The sequence below is a fragment of the Molothrus aeneus genome, chromosome 21 (assembly GCF_037042795.1).
Source record: "Molothrus aeneus isolate 106 chromosome 21, BPBGC_Maene_1.0, whole genome shotgun sequence".
NCBI lineage: Eukaryota > Metazoa > Chordata > Aves > Passeriformes > Icteridae > Molothrus > Molothrus aeneus.
This window is the reverse complement of record NC_089666.1, coordinates 6,303,193-6,325,776: the sequence shown is the minus strand read 5'-3', so window position 1 is coordinate 6,325,776 and position 22,584 is coordinate 6,303,193. Positions and strand designations below refer to the sequence as shown.

General features: G+C 43.5%; 2 protein-coding genes across 4 annotated transcripts in view; both read left to right on the top strand.

The window, feature by feature from the left end:
- MIB2 (MIB E3 ubiquitin protein ligase 2) overlaps positions 1–8,649 on the top strand; it is a 46,430-nt gene extending 37,781 nt beyond the window's left edge. For 2 of the 3 annotated variants that reach the window (XM_066563911.1, XM_066563909.1), the window contains 4 exons: positions 1,009–1,187; positions 2,286–2,470; positions 4,324–4,389; positions 6,059–8,649. In XM_066563911.1, coding sequence (XP_066420008.1) covers positions 1,009–1,187; positions 2,286–2,470; positions 4,324–4,389; positions 6,059–6,300 — 672 coding nt within the window. In that variant the 3' untranslated portion in view covers positions 6,301–8,649. The remainder of the gene's footprint in view (positions 1–1,008; positions 1,188–2,285; positions 2,471–4,323; positions 4,390–6,058) is intronic. The other variant, XM_066563910.1, reaches the window with a different exon arrangement.
- A 5,319-nt stretch (positions 8,650–13,968) lies between these two features.
- The window catches only part of MMP23B (matrix metallopeptidase 23B), a 14,125-nt gene continuing 5,509 nt past the window's right edge, over positions 13,969–22,584 (top strand). Inside the window, exons 1-5 of the mRNA XM_066563793.1 lie at positions 13,969–14,273; positions 17,675–17,784; positions 19,176–19,315; positions 20,228–20,395; positions 21,915–22,079. Coding sequence (XP_066419890.1) covers positions 14,103–14,273; positions 17,675–17,784; positions 19,176–19,315; positions 20,228–20,395; positions 21,915–22,079 — 754 coding nt within the window. The 5' untranslated portion in view covers positions 13,969–14,102. The remainder of the gene's footprint in view (positions 14,274–17,674; positions 17,785–19,175; positions 19,316–20,227; positions 20,396–21,914; positions 22,080–22,584) is intronic.

Below are 22,584 nucleotides of genomic sequence, written 5' to 3'. Positions count from 1 at the left end.
ATATGTATTATATAGTATATATGTTGGGTTTATATATTATATGTTATTGTATTGTATGTTAATTATCTATTTTATTATATGTCAATGATTTTAATGTTTAATATTATTAAATTTCATAATGTTATTAATTTATTTTATTATTTTTTTTATTTTATTTTTACTTCTACTCTTTTTATTGTTGTTGTTATTATGTTTTATTCTAGCTAATTATTTTATTATTAGTTTTTTTATTTTTATTCTTTTATTCTTTTATTTATTATTGTTGTTATTGATGATGATGATTATTATTGTTATTATTATTATTATTATCATTATCATTATCATTATTGACTATTACTATTATATTTGAAATTATTAGAATAAGTGCAGCCACCCACTGCTCTTTTTTACCTGTTGGTGCCTGGAAAAGCCCAGTGCATTTCTCTCCCATCCTGCTCCTCCCAAACCCCAGGAGATGATGGCTCCAGTGCAGGCCCAAACTCCTGCAAGTCCCCAAGAGGGCTCTGTGCCTGTCCCTCCCTGTATTAATTACAGCATTAATTACAGCAACACCATCTCCAAGTGCTGTAGATTCCTTCCCAGCTAATTTTACTTGCCCTGACTGCCCCACTCTGGCTGCTGAGGTCAGTGGAATTTGTGACTTGACTTTGAATTATTTGGGATCGTGCGCATCAAAATTTGGCTCTTGAGTTTGGCTGTCACTGAGGGCCCTGCAGCAGCAGCTGCTCTGTGGGGCCTCCAGCTTCTTCATTTCAGAGAAATAAATGCCCATTTTCTCTGATTTGTGGGGATCAGCACCAGGTAGGGTCACTCTGAGGCACTCCTGGCCCTGCAGTGTAAAATTTGAACCCATTCTTTACAAAAAGAATCTCTGTGTGCTTTCAGAAAGATGCACTTCCAAGTTTTAAGTACAAGGTTTAAGACTTTATTTAGGTTTTGGTGCAAATCACAGCAGAAGTTTAGAAGCTTGGGAGTATATTTGAGAGTATTTTTCTCAATTTCTTTTAGCTGCAGGCCTCTGGCTTCCTGGGAAATGTGGAGCTGAACGTTGGGACTGCCATTGCCTGCTACTTAGCACAAGAAGGAGCAGATATTAATTATGCAAATCATCGGGGAAAGTCTCCTTTGGACCTCATCACAGATGGGAGGATTGTCCAGATCATCAAAGACTTCTCACAGAAATTCAGGTGAGCCTCAGGAAACCTTGGAAATGAGAGCTTCCCCCAGCCCTGGTGTCTCTGCAGGAAATTCTTAAAATGTAACAGAAAGTTCACATTGTATGCATCTGTATGTAAATTTTGAGGTAAGAAATGTTGATTTCGAAATGTTATAGAATAGAACAGACAATTCTTGAGAGAGAAGCTGAATTAAAAACAAGCTTTAAAGGATAACTTTACAAAAAAAAATATTTAATACTTTAGAGAAATAGAACTATGCTCCAGGAGGGATGGAGAATCTCTGAGACCTCTGCAGGTGCTCCAAGAGAAATGGATTTGTAGAAAATTCTTAAAATGTAACAGAAAGTTCACATTGTATGCATCTGTATGTAAATTTTGAGGTAAGAAATGTTCATTTTAAAATGTTACGGAATAGAACAGACATTGAATTAGAAACAAGTTTTAAAGGATAACCTTACCAAAAAAAAAGGATTTAATACTTTAGAGAAATAGAACTATGCTCCAGGAGGGATGGAGAATCTCTGAGACCTCTAGAGCTGCTCCAGGAGCAATGGATCTGTAGAAAATTCTTAAAATTGAACAGAAAGTTCACACAGTAAATTTTGAGGTAAGAAATGTTAATTTAGAAATGTTATAGAATAGAACAGACAATTGTTGAGAGAGAGAAACTGAATTAGAAACAAGTTTTAAAAGATAACTTTACCAAAAAAAGGATTTAATACTTTAGAGAAATAAAGCTATGCTCCAGGAGGGATGGAGAATCTCTGAGACCTCTAGAGCTGCTCCAGGAGCAATGGATCTGTAGAAAATTCTTAAAATTGAACAGAAAGTTGACACAGTAAATTTTGAGGTAAGAAATGTTGATTTAGAAATGTTATAGAATAGAACAGACAATTGTTGAGAGAGAAACTGAATTAGAAACAAGTTTTAAAGGATAACGTAACAAAAGGGAAGATTTAATACTTTAGAGAAATAGAACAACGAAAGCCGAAATAAAAATTTTTAGAAACGCCTTTTGAGTTCCCCCACCTGTGAGTCAGAGCAAGGCTCCATCCGACATTCCCCATGGCTGGGGGAGCTGCTGGCTCACCCTTGTGCCCTTTCCAGGGACCAGCAGGTTTCCCCCGACAGCTCCAGCGTCACCTGCAGCCTTCGCCGCGTGCACACCACGCCCAACACCATGACCAACCTCAGCGTGGCCAGCGTGGCCGTGCCCTCCGAGTGCCTGGTCTGCTCAGAGCTGGCCCTGCTCATCCATTTCTTCCCGTGCCAGCACAGCATCGTCTGTGAAGGTCAGTCCACAATGGGTTTTTTATTTTTCCCCCCCATTTTTTTTTGTCACAGACGCATTTGATGAACAAATCTTTTTGTTAGGATCATTTCCTCCTGAGAAGCTGAGAGGCCTCAGGAACAAAATGTTAACAATGGTTATATGGTTGTATTATTTACATAATATAATTATAAATTATATATAATACTACTACATTATTTGTATAATATAAATATATCTCTATACTTAAATATATATTAGGAAATATATATTATTTATATATATAATATATAATATTATATATTTTATATTGATAATATATATATTATTAATATATTAATATATAGTAATATTATATGTATTAAATATATATTTAAATATATAATAGGAAATATAATAAAAATATATAATATATAAAATATGTAATATTTTTATATATAAAAATATGTATATACATATACATATTTTATGTACATATACATATTTTATGTATATACATTTACATATATAAAAATATGTAATATAAAAATATGTAATATATATAATATTAAATATATATCAATATATAATAGGAAATATTTATTTATATAATATATCTTTCCTATTATATATATTTATATAATATAATAGGAATGATATAATTATACATATATAATTATAAATATGCTGCTGTGGAATGCAACAGGTGCATCTTTGATTGGTCTCATGTGGTTGTTTTTAATTAATGGCCAATCACAGTCCAGCTGGCTTGGACTCTCTGAGAGTCACGAGCTTTTATTATCATTCTTCTCCTTTTCTTGCAAGTCTTCTGATGAAATCCTTTCTTCTATTCTTTTATATATAATATATTTTATATACATATATATATATATAATATTATATATTTTGTATTATATATATAAAACATATATTACATATTATATATCGTATATTTTAAATAATATATATTTACATTATATATTATATATTATATATCATATATAATATATAATATATTTATATTTTATATTATATATTTATATATTATTTTATATATTATTTTGTATAATATATATCTCATAAACTAATAAATCAGCCTTCTGAAACACGAAGTCAAGATTCTCAGCTCCTCTCTAGTCCTGAGACCCCTGCAAACACCCCCACATTTTTTTTTTCATGGTTTTCTTCCCAGCCTCCCTCTTTGCCCTGTCAGAAACCCAGCCCTGCTCAGACACAGAGCTTTTTTTGTGCTGTTTGTGTCCTGAAGCAACCCCGGCGTGATTTCAGCATCTCGGCAGCCAAAGTTACCTCTGAAGAACACAGAATGTTCTGCCCACCTGCTGCTCGGGACTCCTGGGGAATTCAGAGGGAAAATTCTGGCTGGCCCTGCTTGATCCCCCAGAAACCTCCTGAGAGGGATTTCCCTCTCCTCTGGCTCTCCCAGCTCCTCATTCCTCAGGATTTCAGCTGATTTAGGGGCAGCCTGCTCAGACTTGTCAGCAAGTTCATCTCACAAGAGGGAGTGAGCACGGGGAGCTTGCTCAGAACTCTGGGCCAGAGCTTCCTCCTCTTCCCCCAGAGCTGCAGCAGCTCCAGGGGCTCAGGGCAGAGAGGATTTAAAGCTGTTGTGTTTGCTGCTGATCTGATTACGTAAAAGAATATTAAATAAATAAATTTAATTAATTTATTTAATACTCTTTTATTTAATTAAATATAATTTTTAAAATTTAAATTAAATTAAAGATTAAATAAAAGAGTAAGGCACAGGTCAGAAGGCAGGTAGTGGCCTCATTCCATGCAGGAGCAATCCCTCAATCACCCAGAGAAGCCTCAGGTTGTTCAAATCTCATCTCCTTGAGTCTGTTGTGGTTTAATTGTCATCTCTCCTTGTGGCAGAGTGCTCCAGGAGGATGAAGAAGTGCATCAAATGTCAAGTGACAATAACCAAAAAGCTGAAACAAGGTATGTCCTGCCCATCCTGCTGGTCAGAGCTGTGGGGAGGGTCCTGCACAGGCTTGGTTTGAGGGGCAGCAATGATTTTCAGTCAAATAGGAGTTCATTTATTTTGGCTTTTTGTTTGTGTGTGTGCCTGTTGCATTATCCACCTTTAGAGAGGAAAAATAAGTGGATTTTAATCGATTTTCTCAGGTGTCCTAAGCCAAGCTCAAGCTGCATAGACAGGACAGGACATTTAAGGGAGCTTTGCCTGGGCCTGGTTTATTTTGTGTACTGAAAGCAGTCAGGTTTCACATGGGGTGGTTTAACAGTGAAAATTCATGAGGGAGAGAAAATCACAGCTTGTGCCAGCCTTGCTTCTCCCCTGGCTGAGAAATCAGTGTCTGTGCAGGGCTGGCATGCAGAAATCTCAGAGCTGGAGCATTTCAATAAATGTTTTGAGCCCAGATTTATCTCCTGTGCACATTTCCAGCGTCAGGAGGAGCTGGGATGTCAGCAAGGTTTGATTTTTGCCATGGGGTTGATGCAAGTTGCCCCTGAAACCTTTCCCAGAGTGGTTCTGAGGGCTGAGATCACTCTCAGGGCACGTGAGGGTTTAACTGCATGTCCTGCTGCTCGTGACTGAGCACTGTGGGCTTTGGTTGGAGTCAGCCTTGTGACTTGATGCCTGGAAAAAAAGCGGGAATCAGCCCCGTGGTACTGGACATGTACAGCTGGCAGAGCCAGAGCTCCTCTTTGCAACTCCCATCGTGCCAAAAATTCCACTTTGACCTGACACTGGACAGGAGCATTTGTCTTTGCTGCAGACTGGCAGCAGAATAAGGATGGGAATTCCAAAGAGGACATTTGCAGGCAAATTTCCAGTGGAGGAGGAACATCGAGGGCTCTGAAATACCAGCAGGATTTCCCTGGCACTGATGTCTTCAGTGCTTGCCTTTGACGAGCTCCCTGTCCCCAAGGACTGGGTTGGAAATCCCTTCTTGCGCCACTGATGTGCAGCTCATTCCAGAATTAGGAATGGGACATCTGTAGGGATGTAATTCAGTAAATCACAGTGTAAACCAGTGATTCAGGAGCAGAAAATCAGCAGTGAGAGCTGCTCTGAGAATATTTACCCAAACTCCAGTTATGCAGGATTTGGGATTCTTTCACTTCACAAAATCAACCAGATGACTCTTATTTATGTAAAACTCTTCATTTATGTAAAACTCTTCATTTATGTAAATGAAAACTGCTTCATTTGTGTAAAACTCAACACAGGTGTTCAGACCGTTTCTTTTCGTTTAACCATGTGTGTCCTGAAAGACAAACACACATTGCTTAGACATTTCTTAGGCAGATATTGGAGTCCCAAGTGTGACCAGGAGGCTGAGAGAACACAGTAAGGATCCCTGTAAGGATTCCTGGATTAGTGGGGCAGAATATCACAACCAACTTTGAATATTTGCACTTAAATTGATCAGCGTATTCCAGAGCACCGAGGCAGGAATCTCAGGCAGGATTTTAAAAAACCCAAACACACACAAACCACTGAGCAAGTAGAAAAAAATGCATCACCCCAAGGATTTTTATTTGATCCCTGGCCGAGGCTGAGTGCGGTGTGAGTGGGATGCTGCTGCTGGGAGGGGCAGAAGAGGAGGTTAATGAGTTAATTAAGGCTGAGCTCTGCCCACAGACAGCACGGAGGTGGAGTGCAGCCCCAGCTCGGAGTGCACGGAGCAGAGGAAGCTGATGGAGGAGCTGCAGAGCCGCTACCGGCAGATGGAGGAGAGGATCACCTGCCCCATCTGCATCGACGACCAGATCAAGCTGGTGTTCCAGTGCGGGCACGGCTCCTGCCCGGACTGCAGCACGGCGCTGACCGTGTGCCCCATCTGCCGCCAGGCCATCCGCGAGAGGATCCACATCTTTGTGTGAGGGTGGCTCTGCTCCTGCCTGTGCCCCATCTGCCCAGGAGAGGATCCACATCTTTGTGTGAGGGAGGGTCTGCTCCTCCCTGTGCCCCATCTGCCCAGGAGAGGATCCACATCTTTGTCTGAGGGTCTGCTCCTGCCTGTGCCCCATCTGCCCAGGAGAGGATCCACATCTTTGTCTGAGGGTCTGCTCCTGCCTGTGCCCCATCTGCCCAGGAGAGGATCCACATCTTTCTGTGAGGGAGGGTCTGCTCCTCCCTGTGCCCCATCTGCCTCCAGGCCGTCCAGGAAAGGATCCACATCTTTGTGTGAGGGAGGATCTGCTCCTGCCTGTGCCCCATCTGCCCAGGAGAGGATCCACATCTTCATCTGAGTGAGGATCTGCTCCTGCCTGTGCCCCATCTGCCCAGGAGAGGATCCACATCTTTGTCTGAGTGAGGATCTGCTCCTCCCTGTGCCCCATCTGCCCAGGAGAGGATCCACATCTTCAGCTGAGTGAGGATCTGCTCCTCCCTGTGCCCCATCTGCCCAGGAGAGGATCCACATCTTTGTGTGAGGGAGGATCTGCTCCTCCCTGTGCCCCATCTGCCCAGGAGAGGATCCACATCTTTCTGTGAGGGAGGATCTGCTCCTCCCTGTGCCCCATCTGCCTCCAGGCCGTCCAGGAAAGGATCCACATTCTCGTCTGAGGATCTGCTCCTCCCTCCACCCAGGGGAGGATCCACATCTTTTGTCTGAGAGAGGATCCACATCTTTGTCTGAGGATCTGCTCCTGCCTGTGCCCCATCTGCCCAGGAGAGGATCCACATCTTTGTCTGAGGATGCTGCTCCACCTCCCATCTGCTGCCAGGCCATCGGGGGAGGATCCACATCTTCACCCGAGGATGCTGCTTCTCCCTGTGCCCCATCTGCCCCAGAGAGGATCCACATCTTCTTGGAGAGGATCCACATCTTGTCTGAGGATGCTGCTCCTCCACAGCCCCAGCCCTGCCGTGCTTCCCCACCTCCCTGCCCTCTGCAGGGGTTGGGCTCCCTGGGAAAAGGAGGGAAGCACAGGAGGGATGTGCCAGGGGAGGAGGAGGAGGAAGAGGAAGAGGAGTCCCCTCTGGGGTGTCCCTCCCTCACCTGTGCTGCTCATCCACCGCCAGCACCGGACCGAGCGCGCTGCAGAGCTGGGCTGAGCATGAACAGATCCTGGGGTGCTCCAGGGCTGAACATGAACAGATCCTGGGGTGTCCCAGAGCTGAGCATGAACAGATCCTGGGGTGTCCCAGGGCTGAACATGAACAGATCCTGGGGTGTCCCAGAGCTGGGCTGAGCACGAACAGATCCTGAGGTGCTCCAGGGCTGAGCATGAACAGATCCTGGGGTGTCCCAGAGCTGGGCTGAGCATGAACAGATCCTGGGGTGTCCCAGGGCTGAACATGAACAGATCCTGGGGTGTCCAGGGCTGAGCATGAACAGATCCTGGGGTGTCCAGGGCTGAGCATGAACAGATCCTGGGGTGTCCCAGGGCTCAGGAGATCCTGGGGTGTCCCAGAGCTGAACAGATTCTGGAATGTTCCAGAGCTGAGCAGGCCCTGGAATGTTCCAGAAGCACCCAGGAGTGCTCCCAGCTCCCGAGAGGGTCCCTGGCACCAGTGGAGGTGACAGGGACAGGGACAGGGAGGGGATGTCCCCAGGAGCCCCCTCTGCGCCCTGGGCAGAGCTGGGCTCAGGAGTCCTACAGACAGAGTGTGTGCCTTAGAGAAAAAGTAGTGAACACTGATTGATTGGAGAAAATCTGTTACAACAAATATTTCTGACCTCTAAGTGACACTCTTCTTCTTCTTCTTCTTCTTCTTCTTCTTCTTCTTCCATATTTTATTTTATTTTTTTTTGGCAGAGCCGTGTGTTCAGAGACTCCTGAGCTTTCTATCCATAATGCCAAAGGCAGGTGTTCAATACTCCAATCAAAGTGTAAAGAAAATAAATAGTAATAATTAAGATATGAGGGGGAGGAGGGGGGGAAAAAAAATAAAAAGGGATTTCATTTTTGTTTCTTTGTTTTGCAGCAAAACTTAATAAAATAAAAATATATATTTTCCTGAGCATTAAAAAATGAATGTACAAACAGTAGCTGTATTGTTTTCCAGCTGAGTGAAGAATCATCCCCCACTCAGTCATCCTGTAAAGTGAATTTTGGTGGAAGTGTGGCTGTTTGTCTGGGTGCCCAAACCTCCTGTTTGTTGCATATTGGAAGCAATATTTAAACAAACAAAACAAAACAAAATCTCCAGTGTTCCTCTACTCCCTTTGTTCGTTAGCAAAGAGGTGGAAAATCTTTTAAAGAAATGTGGAACTGTGTAGAGCGTGTGGTGGTTGTGGGAATATTGATTATTTATAACCCTGTGGTTTATTCAGAAAGTTAATTCACCACTTCTTGACTTCTAGAGATAACATTTATCCAAATATTCACTTGAGTTTGTTGCAGTTTCAGTAGATTTTTTTAAAATCTGTGAAAATGGGTCAGATTTAACCCCTAAATTATTTGTGTGGCTCCTACTTAACACCCAAACAAGCTAAAGCTGAATTTCAGAATCACCTTTGGTGTAAAAATCAGAGGTGCAGATTCTCAGGATCTCCTAGAAATCCAAACTGATGGGAATCCCTTTGGAATAATCCAGAAATTTCCCCAAAATCTTTGCTGGAGTAAACACAAGTGCTCAAAAATACAAATCTGAGCCAACTTCGTCCTTTTTTTGTCCTTTTCTACCTTTTTACTGTTGGATTTCTTGTCGGGTTTTGGATTTTTTGCTGCTTTTTGGATTTCCTGCTGGTTTTTTGATTTCTTGCTGGTTTTTTTTTTGGATTTCTGGTTGGGTTTTGGATTTTTTCCTGGTTTTTGGTCCTTTGTGGTCCCAGTAATCTGTGCTGCTCCAAGAGGACTTTTCCACCCACAAATGAATTATTAATATTAAATTAATAATATTATTTAGATTATATTTTATTATAATTATAGTATAATATATAATTATAATTAAATATAATTCTATATATTATAAATATATACAATATTATATATAATTAAATATAGTTTAAATTAATTCGTATTGTATAAATTATATTAAAATTCTATCACATTAATATTTATAATTTATATTAATATTATTTATATTAATAGTTATTAATTTATAATTTATATTTATAATTAATACTTATAATTTATATTAATAATATTAATTAATAATACATTGTGTTATATATAATATAATATATAAAATATATTAATATAATAATATAATATAATAATATATACTATAATATGTATAATGTATTTATGTATAATATAGCATATAATATAATCATATATTATTAATATTTATAATTTATAATTATTAATACATCCCACCAGAGAGCAACAAAAAAAAATCCCCACCCAGGGGAGCAGTTCTTAGTTTACTGTGGATTCACTTTGTTATCTGTGTTTTGGGAAACATTTTTCCCTGATTTCACCCCAAATTTCTGCTCTCAGGTCCTGCCTGGGCCAGGCCAGTGCAGCATTTCTGTGAGCAGCAGCTCAGACTGACAGTGAAGCAAAATATTCCTCTTGCTGTGCCAGCTGGAGCTGCTTTCAGCTCATTTGTTACTCATCAGAGCATGGATTTTTCTAGGAACATCAGCAGATGCTGATCACGAGGGGCTGCAGGGTAAAAAATGGCAAAATTCTCTTTATTAGGCCCCAAACATTCCTGTCCTCCCCTCCCTGGGGAGCATCCAGCACACAAAACCCTTTTTTTAGCCCATAACCCACAGAAAAAATCCCATTTTTCAGTGCCATTCCCACAGGAACCCTGCAGGAATGTTGAGTTGTTCATTTATTTTCTTTTCCCCCCAAGCTGGGGTTGTTGGTTTTATTTTCTTTTCCCCCCAGGTTGTGCAGTGTGTGGTGATTATGGGAATATTGATAATTTATAACCCTGTGGTTTATTCAGAAAGTTATTTCACCACTTCTCGACTTCTAGAGATAACATTTATCCAGATATTCACTTGAGTTTGTTACAGTCTCGATAGATTTTGGGTTTTTTTAATCTGTGAGAGTGGGAGAGAGGCTTCCAAGTGGAGTTGGGAGCTGAAGGGTGAAATCTCTTAAGTTGTTTTTGAGGGAAATTTTCCTGATTCCTGTGCCATGGACCCAGAGGTCAGACAGAGGCACTCTGGTGTTATCTTTTTATACTAAAAAATACATGTACAATATTTACAATTCCATCCCAATATCTATCATCTACGTTAGACACTGAGCTTCTACTCTAAACCAATCCAAAAGTGCCAACATCACAGCAGAAGATGGAGGCCAAGAAGAAGAAGGAGAAAGGCTGGACATGCCCAGATTCCTCCATCTTTTCCCCTGAACCCCCATTCTAAAAACCCCCAAAAATCTAATTTTCACCCTGTGATAAATTCACTCTCATTCTACTTAAACTTTCGTGGCTTGCAGATCTTCCATCTTAGGACCCTGAGCCCCCCATTCTAAAAACCTCAAAAATCTATTTTCCACCCCATGACAAACTATTATTCTACATAAACCTTCTTGACTTGCAATTCTTCATATAAAGGTTGGTGATTGTGTTTTTTCCAAGGGCTAAATCAAAGGCACAGGGGTCTGGGGCTCTGTGCCAGAGTCTCTGAGCCCCCTGGGCAGGGGCTGGAGCTCTCCAGTGCAGCCAGAGGGATCTCCTGGGTTCTGACAGAGTCCAACCCAAACATCTGCACCCCAGGACCTCTGCAGCTGAGCCTGGGGAGGTGTGGGAGCATCCCCAGCAGGGCCCCCAGGGTTCTGTGCCCTGGTGGCTCCAGAGGAGCAGGGATTTCACCAGCAGAGCTCCCCAAGGGTTTCCTGAGGCTCCCTCAGCTGCGTCTGGGAGTCCTGGATCCTCTCCTCAGCTGACTCTCATTGCCCTAAAAGCTGAGGTTTGTCTTGGCCTCAGTGCTCAGCTGGTTTCTCAGCAAATATTTGGCTTGAACTGGAATAATTCTGCAAGCTCCCTGCAGCCAGGGTTTGGTGGGGTTGGATGTGCTGAGTTTCCCTGTGGATGGGCACAGTGGGCAGAGAGAGCAGAGTGCTTCCCTGCTCACCCTTCTGATCCCCCCAGCATAACCTGACAGGATCCTGGAACGTCCCAGAGGTTTTGAATCAGCTCTGCAGGCCCAGGTTCCCATTCAGGCAGCACAAGATAAAACAGATCATGTGCAGCACGGTCTCTTCCCATTCAGAACCGCCTGTGACTCATGGAAAAGTCACAGAACTTTCCTTGGCTCTGCTCGCCCTCGGTGGCTGCATGGAGAAGCATTCAGGAACACTGAGGTCCTAAAAATGCACTTTGCTGAAGCTCTGTGCGCTCACTCAGCTGTGCTGAGGTGGATTCCACACAAACTTTTACTTTATGAAGGGAACTCTTGCTCCCTTCAGGCTCTGCTTGTGTGAGTCCCCAGTCTCTGCTTAAAATTTGGGCTCTTCACAAAAATGAGACCTGAAACCCTCCAGGAATCCCCTCAGTGCCACAAAAATGAGGTACTGAGGGGATTCCTGGAGGGTCTCAGGTCCTGCCAGATTCCACATGGACCTTGGGCAGATCTCCTCACCTGCCCAGTGCTGGTTTATAAACCCAGTTTAATCCTGCCTGTCCAAGGTGCAGGATAAAGCCCTGCCCTAGGCCAGGATTAAATTGCCCTAAATTGGGATTAAACTGCCCCAGGTCAGGATTAAACTGCCCTAAATTTGGATTAGACTGCCCTGGGTCAGGATTAAACTGCCCTGGGTCAGGATTAAACTGCCCTAAATTGGGATTAAACTGCCCTAGGTCAGGATTAAACTGGCCTGGGCTGCTCCAGGGTGTGCAGTGCATGAACTGAAATCTCCCTCCAGCTCTGCTGAGTCCTCCTGGCTCTGGGAGAGGCCCTTGAAGCTGGGACTGAAACTCAATGTTCTTCCAGCTCTGGGGTTGATAACAATATTTTTCTTTCAAGCCAGTGCTGCCTTGCTGGAGAAGAGCTCTTGGCTGGAGGTCTGGAGCCCCATTTCAAGGCAAGTTTTTCCTTCAAGATTCCCCTCTCCATCAGCATTTTTCTGTTCTCTGCAGGCTCTGAAAGAAACCGAGAATTCAGGCATAGCTCAGTTGAGTTTCCCCCTTGGCTGTGATTGCAGCTCAAGCCACCAGCAGGGCTGAATGTGCATCTCTGGAGCTCCAAATGCAGGATTTGTGCAGAGCCATGCACAGGCAGCGCTGCTGGGGAAGGAGGAACCGTCCCTGGAAAGCAGCTGAGGGCAGCCAATTCCACGGGAGGGAGAGCTCGGGACCCTGGGATTCTGCTCTTCCTCCCCTCTGTAATTCTGTCCCTTCTTTCCTTGCCCGCCCCTCCTTATCCTGTCCTTTTCCTGGGGTCTGAGCCACTGCTGCACTTTTCTGCCCTTTTCCTGTTGGATTTCTTGGTGGTTTTTGGATTTTTGTGGTGGTTTGTCTTGGTGAGAGTCGAAAATGTTCATGGAATTGCACACCCAGACTCCCTGGCCTTATTTCTCCTGAGCTGTTTGACAGCTCCAGGCCACTTTGAGACTGAAAATATATGAAACTAATAAAACATTGCAGGCTTGATTATGAACTAGGGTGGAAAAAATTCCAATTCAAGCCTTTTTCATTATTAAAATTACAAGGCTTTTCTGAAACCCTTCGAGTGCCTCAGATGCCCCCAAGGAATTTTTACATGACCTTCCCCCTCCCTGGCATTCGCTGGTGGAACTGGGGAGAATTCCTGCAGAATTCCTTTTCCTCTGAGAGGGCAGAACTGGGGCTGAGTTCACCCCACCTCAGGATGAGACAGAAAAGTGCAGCTGTCTCTGAAAACCTGAAGATTTCTGAGTGAGATTTTTCAGCTGTCTCTGAAAACCTGAGGATTTCTGAGTGAGATTTTTCAGCTGTCTCTGAAAACCTGAGAATTTCTGAGTGAGATTTTTCAACTCTCTCTGAAAACCTTAAAATTTCTGAGTGAGCTTTTCCTAAAAGCCCTGAATGGATTTGGAGATGCCTCAAAGAACCTCCCAGGCAAACCCTCCAAGCCTCTTTGGGACCCAAACCCAGCGGGACACCAGAATAACCCAAGCCCAGCAGAAACTGCAGCTCCCAGCCAGGTTTTCTGCAAGAGGGGCTGCTGTTTATTTCTGTGGGAGTTTCTCATCTCCCCGAGCAGTTTCCCAGCAGAGAGAGCCCAGCCTGCTCTCGTTTTTCACCCAGGGCAGCTGTGACAAATGACGTGGAGCATCCCCAGTGACACATTCCAAGGGGCTGATTCCTCTGGATTCCTCTTGCTGCCCTCTTCCCCCGGTTTTATTTGAGGTTTTTTTCTCATTACACGAAGCTGACAACTGCAGATTTGCCCTGTGTTGCTCACAGAGTTAAAGAGAAGAGTTCACGTCCAACCCCAGCTTGTTTCACTTTGCTGCTGCTCCTGGGCCAGCCCAAATTTCAGCTGCAGTAACACGATCTCACTTGGCAGAGCCTGAGAGAATCTTTGGCACATTGCAAAGAGGCTTAATGTAAAGTCTGCTTTTTTTTTTTTTCCTTTTAGAAAAATCTTTTTCTTTTTTTTTTTTTCTTTTTTTTTAGGGCTTTTTGAAACTCCTCTGGTTGTGCACAGCTCTGGCAGCAGCTGCAGGGCTGCTCACAAATGCGAGCTCAAGGATCACAGATGCTTTCAGTGCAGGGAATGTCTTGAGTGCCTGTCCCCAAAAAAAAAAAAAACCAAATCCTCCAGAAAGCCCTGGAGAAGGACATGGCCCGGGCCGAGCAGCTCCCTGCAGGCAGGAGGAGAAGCTCCCTGGGCCTGCAGCAGAAGAGGAGCAGGGGCTGCGGGACCACGCTGGGGTTCTTGTGTCTGGTGCCTGTGCTGGCCTTGCTGGGAGCTGTGGAATTTCCAGCTGGAGCTGCAGTTCAGGAAATTCAGGTGAGGAGGAGGAGGAGGAGGAGGAGGAGGAGGGATCTGAGCCTCAGATGCCTGGGAGGGGAGGGGGTTGTCCAAGAGAGGTGCAGGTGTGCTCTGGATAGAGGCTGGAACCTAAATATCTACATGTCTAAATAGATAAATATCTAATCTAAATGGATAAATGTGTCTAATAGCTCTATAGATAAATATAGATAAATAGATCTATAGACAAATAGATCTAAACAGACTTAAATAGGTACAAATAGATCTAAATAGATAGTGATCTAAATAGATAAATAGATCTCGATAGATCTATAGACAAATAGATCTGAACAGAACTGAATAGATCTCAAAATAGATCTAAATAGATAAATATCTTAATAGATAAATGTCTAAATATCTAATCTCAACAGATAAATAGATCTCAATAGATCTATAGACAAATAGATCTAAACAAACCTAGATAAGTATCTAAACAGATAAATGTCTGACTATCTAATCTAAATAGATAAATAGATCTGGATATAGAGACAAATAGATCAAAGTAGATAAAGATCGAAATAGATGAATGTCTAAATGTCTAATCTATAATAAATAAATAAATAGATCTCAATAGATCTATAGACAAATAGATCTAAACAAACCTAGATAAGTATCTAAACAGATAAATGTCTATCTAATCTAAATAGATAAATAGATCTGGATATAGAGACAAATAGATCAAAGTAGATAAAGATCTAACTAGATGAATGTCTAAATGTCTAATTAAATAAATAAATAGATCTCAATAGGTCTGTGGACAAACAGCTCTAAATAGATAAGTGTATAAACAGATAAATGTTTTAATGTCTGTGTTTTAATTTAAAGAGAGCAGAGCCCAGGCAGGAGGGTTGGGCTCAGCCCTGCAGCTCCTTTGATCCAGCAGTGATTGATGCTCTGCTTTGGATTTCAAGCAGAAGTCACACATTATTTTAATTTTTTCCCTTTGTTTGTTCAGCCCTAATGGCTTGAAGCTTTTATTCTCAGTAGTTATAGAAAATAAAGTCATTTTTCTCCCCTGGGGCTGCAGTTTTCCCTGCAGCAGGAGGAGCCAGCAGGATCTTCCTGGCTGGAATTGTTCTCTGCTGGTGCCCAGGGGGCTGGGAGAGCTCAGGGTTCCCTCTGTGCTGGAATTTAATTATTTTCATTAAATATAAAATATAACGCATCAATAGATAATAGATAATAGATAATAGATAATAGATAATAAATATATAATATATAATATATAATGTTTATATATAATGTTTTTATATAATGTATTGTATATTATATATTATATAAATATAGTACAATTTATTCTATATTCGATATTATAATATAGAATATCTTTTATAAAATATATAAAATAGATAATCCATATTATATATTATCTATTATATGTATAATGTATGAAATAGAATATATATTACCTATTACATTATATATAATGTATATAGTATATAATCTATAATGTATGATCTATAATATATAAAATATATTATATGCAATCTATAATATGTAATACAAATCTAAAATATGAAATATAAAATGTAAAATAGCTATATTATATATTAATATATTAATGTATAGAATATATATATATAGTATATTAAATATAGAATATTTTCACAAAAGAACTGTCCTCATAAAGCTGCTGCTGCTGGTCTCAGCTGCAGGAAAATCTGAAATTTCTCCTTGAAGGAGAGAAAAATGCTGAGATGTGGTCAGAAGAGAGGGAAATGGGGCTGTCAGCCATGGGCAGGAGAAGTTTTCCAGCCTTTCAAGCCATGGAAAGTTCCTGTGCTCTTCAGGCCCAGGTGACACCAGGGATGTGGTTTGGCCACTGCCTTGGTGCCTCTGGAGCCCAATTTCCAACGTTTTAGCCCCAAAAAAGGGGAGACAGAGCTGGAAAACTTCCCAAAACCCCACGTTGGGTCCCATTCATTTCCCTCCAGGTTCTAAAAGGCTTTTCCAGCTGGAGCCAGGCGTGTCACACGCAATTCCAGGAGCCCCTGGGCTGTTCCATGCTTTAAAGGCACTCCAGGCTTTCCAGGGCTTCTCTTGGCTTTGAGGGCATTTCAGAGCTCTCTGAAAGAGCTCCCTGCACAAAGAGCTCCCTGTTTCAGTCATTTCTCAGATTTACAGCTGGGCAGTGATGGAGGAAATGAGAACTTTCCAGGCAGAGCTGCAGCACTTGCTGTGGCCAGGAGCCTCCTGAGGGCTCATTCCTGCTCTCCAAGAAGGAGAGGGGATGGTTTGGGATGATGCAGGGCTGGTTTGGGATGTTTTGGGCTGGTTTGGGCTGGTTTGGGATGATGCAGGGCTGGTTTGGGATGTTTTGAAATGATGCAGGGCTGGTTTGGGATGTTTTGGGATGATCTGGGATGTTTTGGGCTGGTTTGGGATGTTTTGGGCTGGTTTGGGATGATGCAGAGCTGGTTTGGGCTGATCTGGGATGTTTTGGGCTAGTTTGGGATGTTTTGGGATGATGCAGGGATGTTTTGGGATGTTTTGGGCTGGTTTGGGATGTTTTGGGATGTTTTGGGATGATGCAGAGCTGGTTTGGGCTGGTTTGGGATGTTTTGGGCTGGTTTGGGATGTTTTGGGATGATGCAGAGCTGGTTTGGGCTGGTTTGGGATGTTTTGGGCTGGTTTGGGATGTTTTGGGATGTTTTGGGCTGGTTTGGGATGTTTTGGGGTGATGCAGGGCTGGTTTGGGCTGGTTTGGGATGTTTTGGGCTGGTTTGGGCTGATCTGGGATGTTTTGGGCTGGTTTGGGATGTTTTGGGCTGTTTTGGGATGTTTTGGGGTGATGCAGGGCTGGTCTCATCCCTTGGATACCCCTCAGGTAGAGCCAGAGCTGCTCCCAGCCCCAGGTTTTGCTCCATGGAGGTTTTTATTCCGCCCTCTGAAGCCCCCTAGAACAGAGGCTTTAAGAGAATAAATTGGGATTTATTCAAGTCCTTCAAGAGGTGCCTCCTGGGCAGTGAAAAACCTCTGAGAGTTTTCAGAAACCTCTGGGTTTCCAGCCCAGGGTGGGTGATGGTCACAGGTTTTTTCCACAATTAAAATTTGGTCCATTTACATATCAGGGGTTAACCCTCCAATTACAGCTTCAGGTAATGAAGTCATTTACCCCAATTCTCCCCCAGAAATTTAATTTTATTTATACTTTTCATGGCCTGAGGCTGTGGGGTGTCCTTGGATCTCAGGCCTGGAGGAATTGTTGTGTCTGACAAAATGTGAAAACACTGGCTAACACTTTATCATGAAATTTAGAGTCATGCAGTGCAGCATTTGAGAAATAGAGGCTAAATGAATTAAATATAAAGTCTAAATCTTAAGGCATGGCCTGTCCTGGGTGTCCTGGAGCGTCTCCCATCTCCTGTTTTGTCTTTAAGGAAGATGTGCCAGGCCCAGCTGTGCCCAGCCCGGCCCCTGCCCAGCGCAGCCGGCGCTACACCCTGACCCCCGGGCACCTCCGGTGGGACCACTTCAACCTCACCTACAAGTAAGGCCTGGGACAGCCCCAGAAACCATCCTGGGCCTTCTCCTGCTCTGAAACCATCCTGGGCCTTCTCCTGCTCTGTCTGAAACCATCCTGGGCCTTCTCCTGCTCTGAAACCATCCTGGGCCTTCTCCTGCTCTGAAACCATCCTGGGGCCTTCTCCTGCTCTGTCTGAAACCATCCTGGGCCTTCTCCTGCTCTGAAACCATCCTGGGCCTTCTCCTGCTCTGAAACCATCCTGGGGCCTTCTCCTGCTCTGTCTGAAACCATCCTGGGCCTTCTCCTGCTCTGAAACCATCCTGGGCCTTCTGTGCTCTGAAACCATCCTGGGGCCTTCTCCTGCTCTGAAACCATCCTGGGCCTTCTCCTGCTCTGTCTGAAACCATCCTGGGCCTTCTCCTGCTCCATCTGAAACCATCCTGGGGCCTTCTCCTGCTCTGAAACCATCCTGGGCCTTCTCCTGCTCTGAAACCATCCTGGGCCTTCTCCTGCTCTGTCTGAAACCATCCTGGGGCCTTCTCCTGCTCTGTCTGAAACCATCCTGGGCCTTCTGTGCTCTGAAACCATCCTGGGGCCTTCTCCTGCTCTGTCTGAAACCATCCTGGGGCCTGGATGCTCCTGCTCTGTCTGAAATCATCCTGGGATATTCTCCTGCTCTGTCCAGTGGCTTTGGGTCTTGGTCCTGTGGTTTTTGTAAGAATCTGCTGCTGGGGTCCTGTGGGGTCAGCAGCAGGTGGGGAAAACCACAGAGAATGAGAATGAGAATGAGAATGAGAATTCACAGGTGGGGAAAGTCACAGGAGAACGTGGAGTCAGATTCATCATTCCTCCCTGCCACCATGGGGCACCTGATAAACACCCCAGGTGTGCTGTGTGTCCCTGCTGTATAATATAAATATAAATATAAAATAACATAATGTGATATAATGTGATATAATGTGATATAATATGATATAACATAATATGATATGATATGATATGATATGATATAATATAATATAATATAATATAATATAATATAATATAATATAATATAATATAATATAATATAATATAATATAATATAATATAATATAATATAATATAATAATAGCCTTCTAAGAACATGGAATCAGATGCATTCCTCCCTGTCATGGGGCACCCCATAAATACCCCAAGTGTGCTGTGTGTCCCTGTTATACAATACAATACAATACATAATATATAATATAATATAATATAATATAATATAATATAATATAATATAATATAATATAATATAATATAATATAATATAATATAATATAATATAATATAATATAATATAATAAAGCCTTCTGAGAGCATGGAGCCCGATGCACCGCTCCTCCCTGCCCCTGGTAAAGCCCGTGGGTGTCTGTCTGTGTGTCCTGCAGGATCCTGTCCTTCCCCAGGAACCTCCTGAGCCCCAGGGCCACGCGCCGGGGGCTGGCGGCCGCGTTCCGCATGTGGAGCGAGGTGTCCCCGTTCAGCTTCAGGGAGGTGCCCCGGCACCTCCCCAGCGACCTCAAAATCGGTGAGTGCCCCCCTGGGTCCTGCCCGGGGCCAGGGAGCTGTGGGTGGGGTAATTCCAGCAATTCCAGGCTCTAACGCAGGGTTTGGGAGGCAGGAGAGCCCTCCTGAGCTGAGTGAGCTCTTGGGTAGATTTTGGGGTGTCCTTTGCCTTTAGCCAGGCAAAGAAAAAGTAATTTTGTCTGCTCAAGGAAATATTAATGTCACAGTTAACACCTCTTGTGAAGCTTCAGGCATTTGCCAAGAATAAACCCTCAAATTCTGCTGCTGGGAAAGCCACAGGAGAATAAGAATGAATGAGAATAAGAATGAGAATAAGAATAAATAATAAGAATCCACAGGTGAGGAAAGCCACAGGAGAATGAGAGTAAGAATAAGAATAAAAGAATAAGAATAAGAATAAGAATAAGAATAAGAATAAATAATAAGAATCCACAGGTGAGGAAAACCACAGGAGAATGAGAGTAAGAATCTACAGGTGAGGAAAGCCATGGGAGAATAAGAATGTACAGGTGGGGAAAGCCACAGAACAAGAATCCACATTTTCTCATGTTCTCATGGACATGAGAACATGGAGGTTTTTTGTGGATGACATTTTTGATGACATTTCTGTGGATGACAGATTTTTTGACGATTTTTTTGTGGGGAATTTTAGGGATTGGTTGTTGGTTTGCTGTGATTTTTCTGCAATTGTTTTTTTTTGACTAATTTTTTGGGAGCACCTCATTTTTTTTCTTTTTTTGTTGATGTACTCAAATGGGATTGTCAGTCTTTAAGGTCAGTTTGAAGGTGGTGAGTGCTACAGTGCTATGTCCAAGAAGTGGACGAAGTGTTTTGAGAACTTTTTGAGAATTTCCCTGTCTCCCCTGACCCCCAGGGGCACAGAAAACCCTCAGGCTGCTGCTTTTCCCCACAGGTTTCTACTCCATCAACCACACGGACTGCCTGGAGTCCCTGACCCACCACTGCTTCGATGGCACCACGGGGGAACTGGCCCACGCCTTCTTCCCTCCCCATGGGGAAATCCACTTTGATGACCACGAGTATTGGATCCTGGGCAACACCAGGTTCAGCTGGAAGAAAGGTGAGCACAGGGAGAACGTGGAATAGCTGGGGTTTGGATTTTAGCCTGGGATTTGCCTGAGCTGGGAAAGTGGCAATAAGGAATAGTTGGGGTTTTTATTGTGTGCGGGGTTGGAAGTTGTTGTTCCTCTGCCCTGAGCCCCAGCTGAGTGGTGGAAATTCCATCTCTTGCTGAAATGATTGGAATTAGTGAAATTATTGGATAGTTCAGCCTCATCCATCAGTTAAAATCCACGTGCTGGATGCTGCCAAGAGGCTCGAGCTGGACTCCAGGCTGGGGAGGTCAAACAAGAGCCTCTTTCAGCCTGGAACCTTCCCAAGCCCATTTCTGCAGCTCAGGGCTGTGGGAGCAAAGAGCAGGAAGCTGAGGAGGGTCAGTGGGTCAAACATTGCTGCCCAGAGCAGCTCTCCTGGAGCCTGGCACTGCTCTGGGAATTAGAACCACATGGAAATCATTGGCTGGATTTGGGCCCAAGGAGACACAGAGGAGCTGAACCTGGGGCAGTGTTGCCCATTCTAGTGCTGAAATTGATGCCTTGTGAAGGCTGAGCTGGAACAGGGACTGGACAGAGTTAAAGAATAAAGCAGGGATTTATTAAAAGGCCTCAATGGATCCACCTTGGGCCTGGCCAGGGCTACACCCAAGATGAACCAGAATGGTCCCAAAATGCTCGACCGCTCGTGGGGTCTGTCACTTTTACAAGTTCTGCTCCATTTGCATATTGGAGTTAATTGTCCAGTTATTCATAATTCATTCATAATTCATAATATTCAGCTTATGAAGTCCCACCCTGCTTGTTTTTCTCTCTCCAGCCCATGGTGTTTGTGCTCCTGGGCTGAGATTTGGATCATTTGTCCTTGGTGCCCAGCTGGAGCAGGAATTGTTTTGTCTCCCTGCTCTGTGCACAGAGCTCAGCATCCCCTGATGTGAACCCAGATCCACTCACTAAAGCAGCACAGAATGTGAAAAACAGAAAATCTAAACCTGAGGGATCATCACAGAATCTGGAAAATAGAAAAGCCAAAATCTGAGGCATCAATTTGAGCACAGGTTGTTCATCAGTGCCATCATTGTGGGGAGTCACTGCTCAGTTTTTGGGTCCAGCCTCTGGGCCCAATATATAAATCTTTATATAATATTATATATATATTATATCTTTATATATTTATACAATATATAAACTTTATATAAATATATAAAGTTATATCTCTAAGTTATATCTGAAGAAGGAATTGTTTTGTCTCCCTGCTCTGTGCACAGAGCTCACCATCCCTTAATGTGAAACCCAGACCCACACACTAAAGCAGCTCAGAACCTGAAAAACAGAAAATCCAAAACCTGAATCAGCACAGAATCTGGAAAATAGCAAAGCCAAAACCTGAGTGAGGCATCAGTACAGAACCTGAACAATAGGAAAGCTAAAGCCGAGGCATCCAACCCTTTCCTCTGGTTCCACACCAGGCAGAGCTGCTGCTAAAGCTGCTGTGCAGCCCAGTCCCAGGTGGTTTCCTCTCCCCAGGAGTGTGGCTGACTGACCTGGTGCACGTGGCTGCCCACGAGATCGGACACGCCCTGGGCCTCATGCACTCGCTGAACCCCAGCGCGCTCATGCACATCAACGCCACCCTGACGGGCAGGAAGAGCATTTCCCAGGATGAGGTGTGGGGGATCCACAGGCTCTACGGTGAGACACCACCTCCATCCCTGCAGGTTTTGCCTCAGGTGCCAGCTGGGTGCTGTGGAGCAGTGGTGGTGTCGCATCCCAGCCCGGGCTCCTGTATCGTGGGTATTTGAAATGATGGGGAGGAGTCCATGGATATTTATATACTGTATTATTCTATATTATATTACATTACATCTAAACTGAATCTCCCAAGCACTCAACTGCCCAGAATCTTGTGACTGTCAGCCAACAGTCCCCACACACACACAGACCTGGCCCTGACAGGCCAAGGAACAAAACTCCATCACTGTGGGTAAACAATCTCCACACTGCATTCTGCTTTGGCACAAACACAGGCACAGCAAATGCTAAGAATTGTTTTTCCTTTCCCTGAGGTTCAGAGAATGTGAACCTCAGAAATATTCTTGGTGTTAGGAAAATTAATCCACAAACACCAGAGGTTTATGTCCAAAAAGGAGACAGAGGAGCCCTTGTACTTTATTCCAATACAGGGAGAGGCCATGGG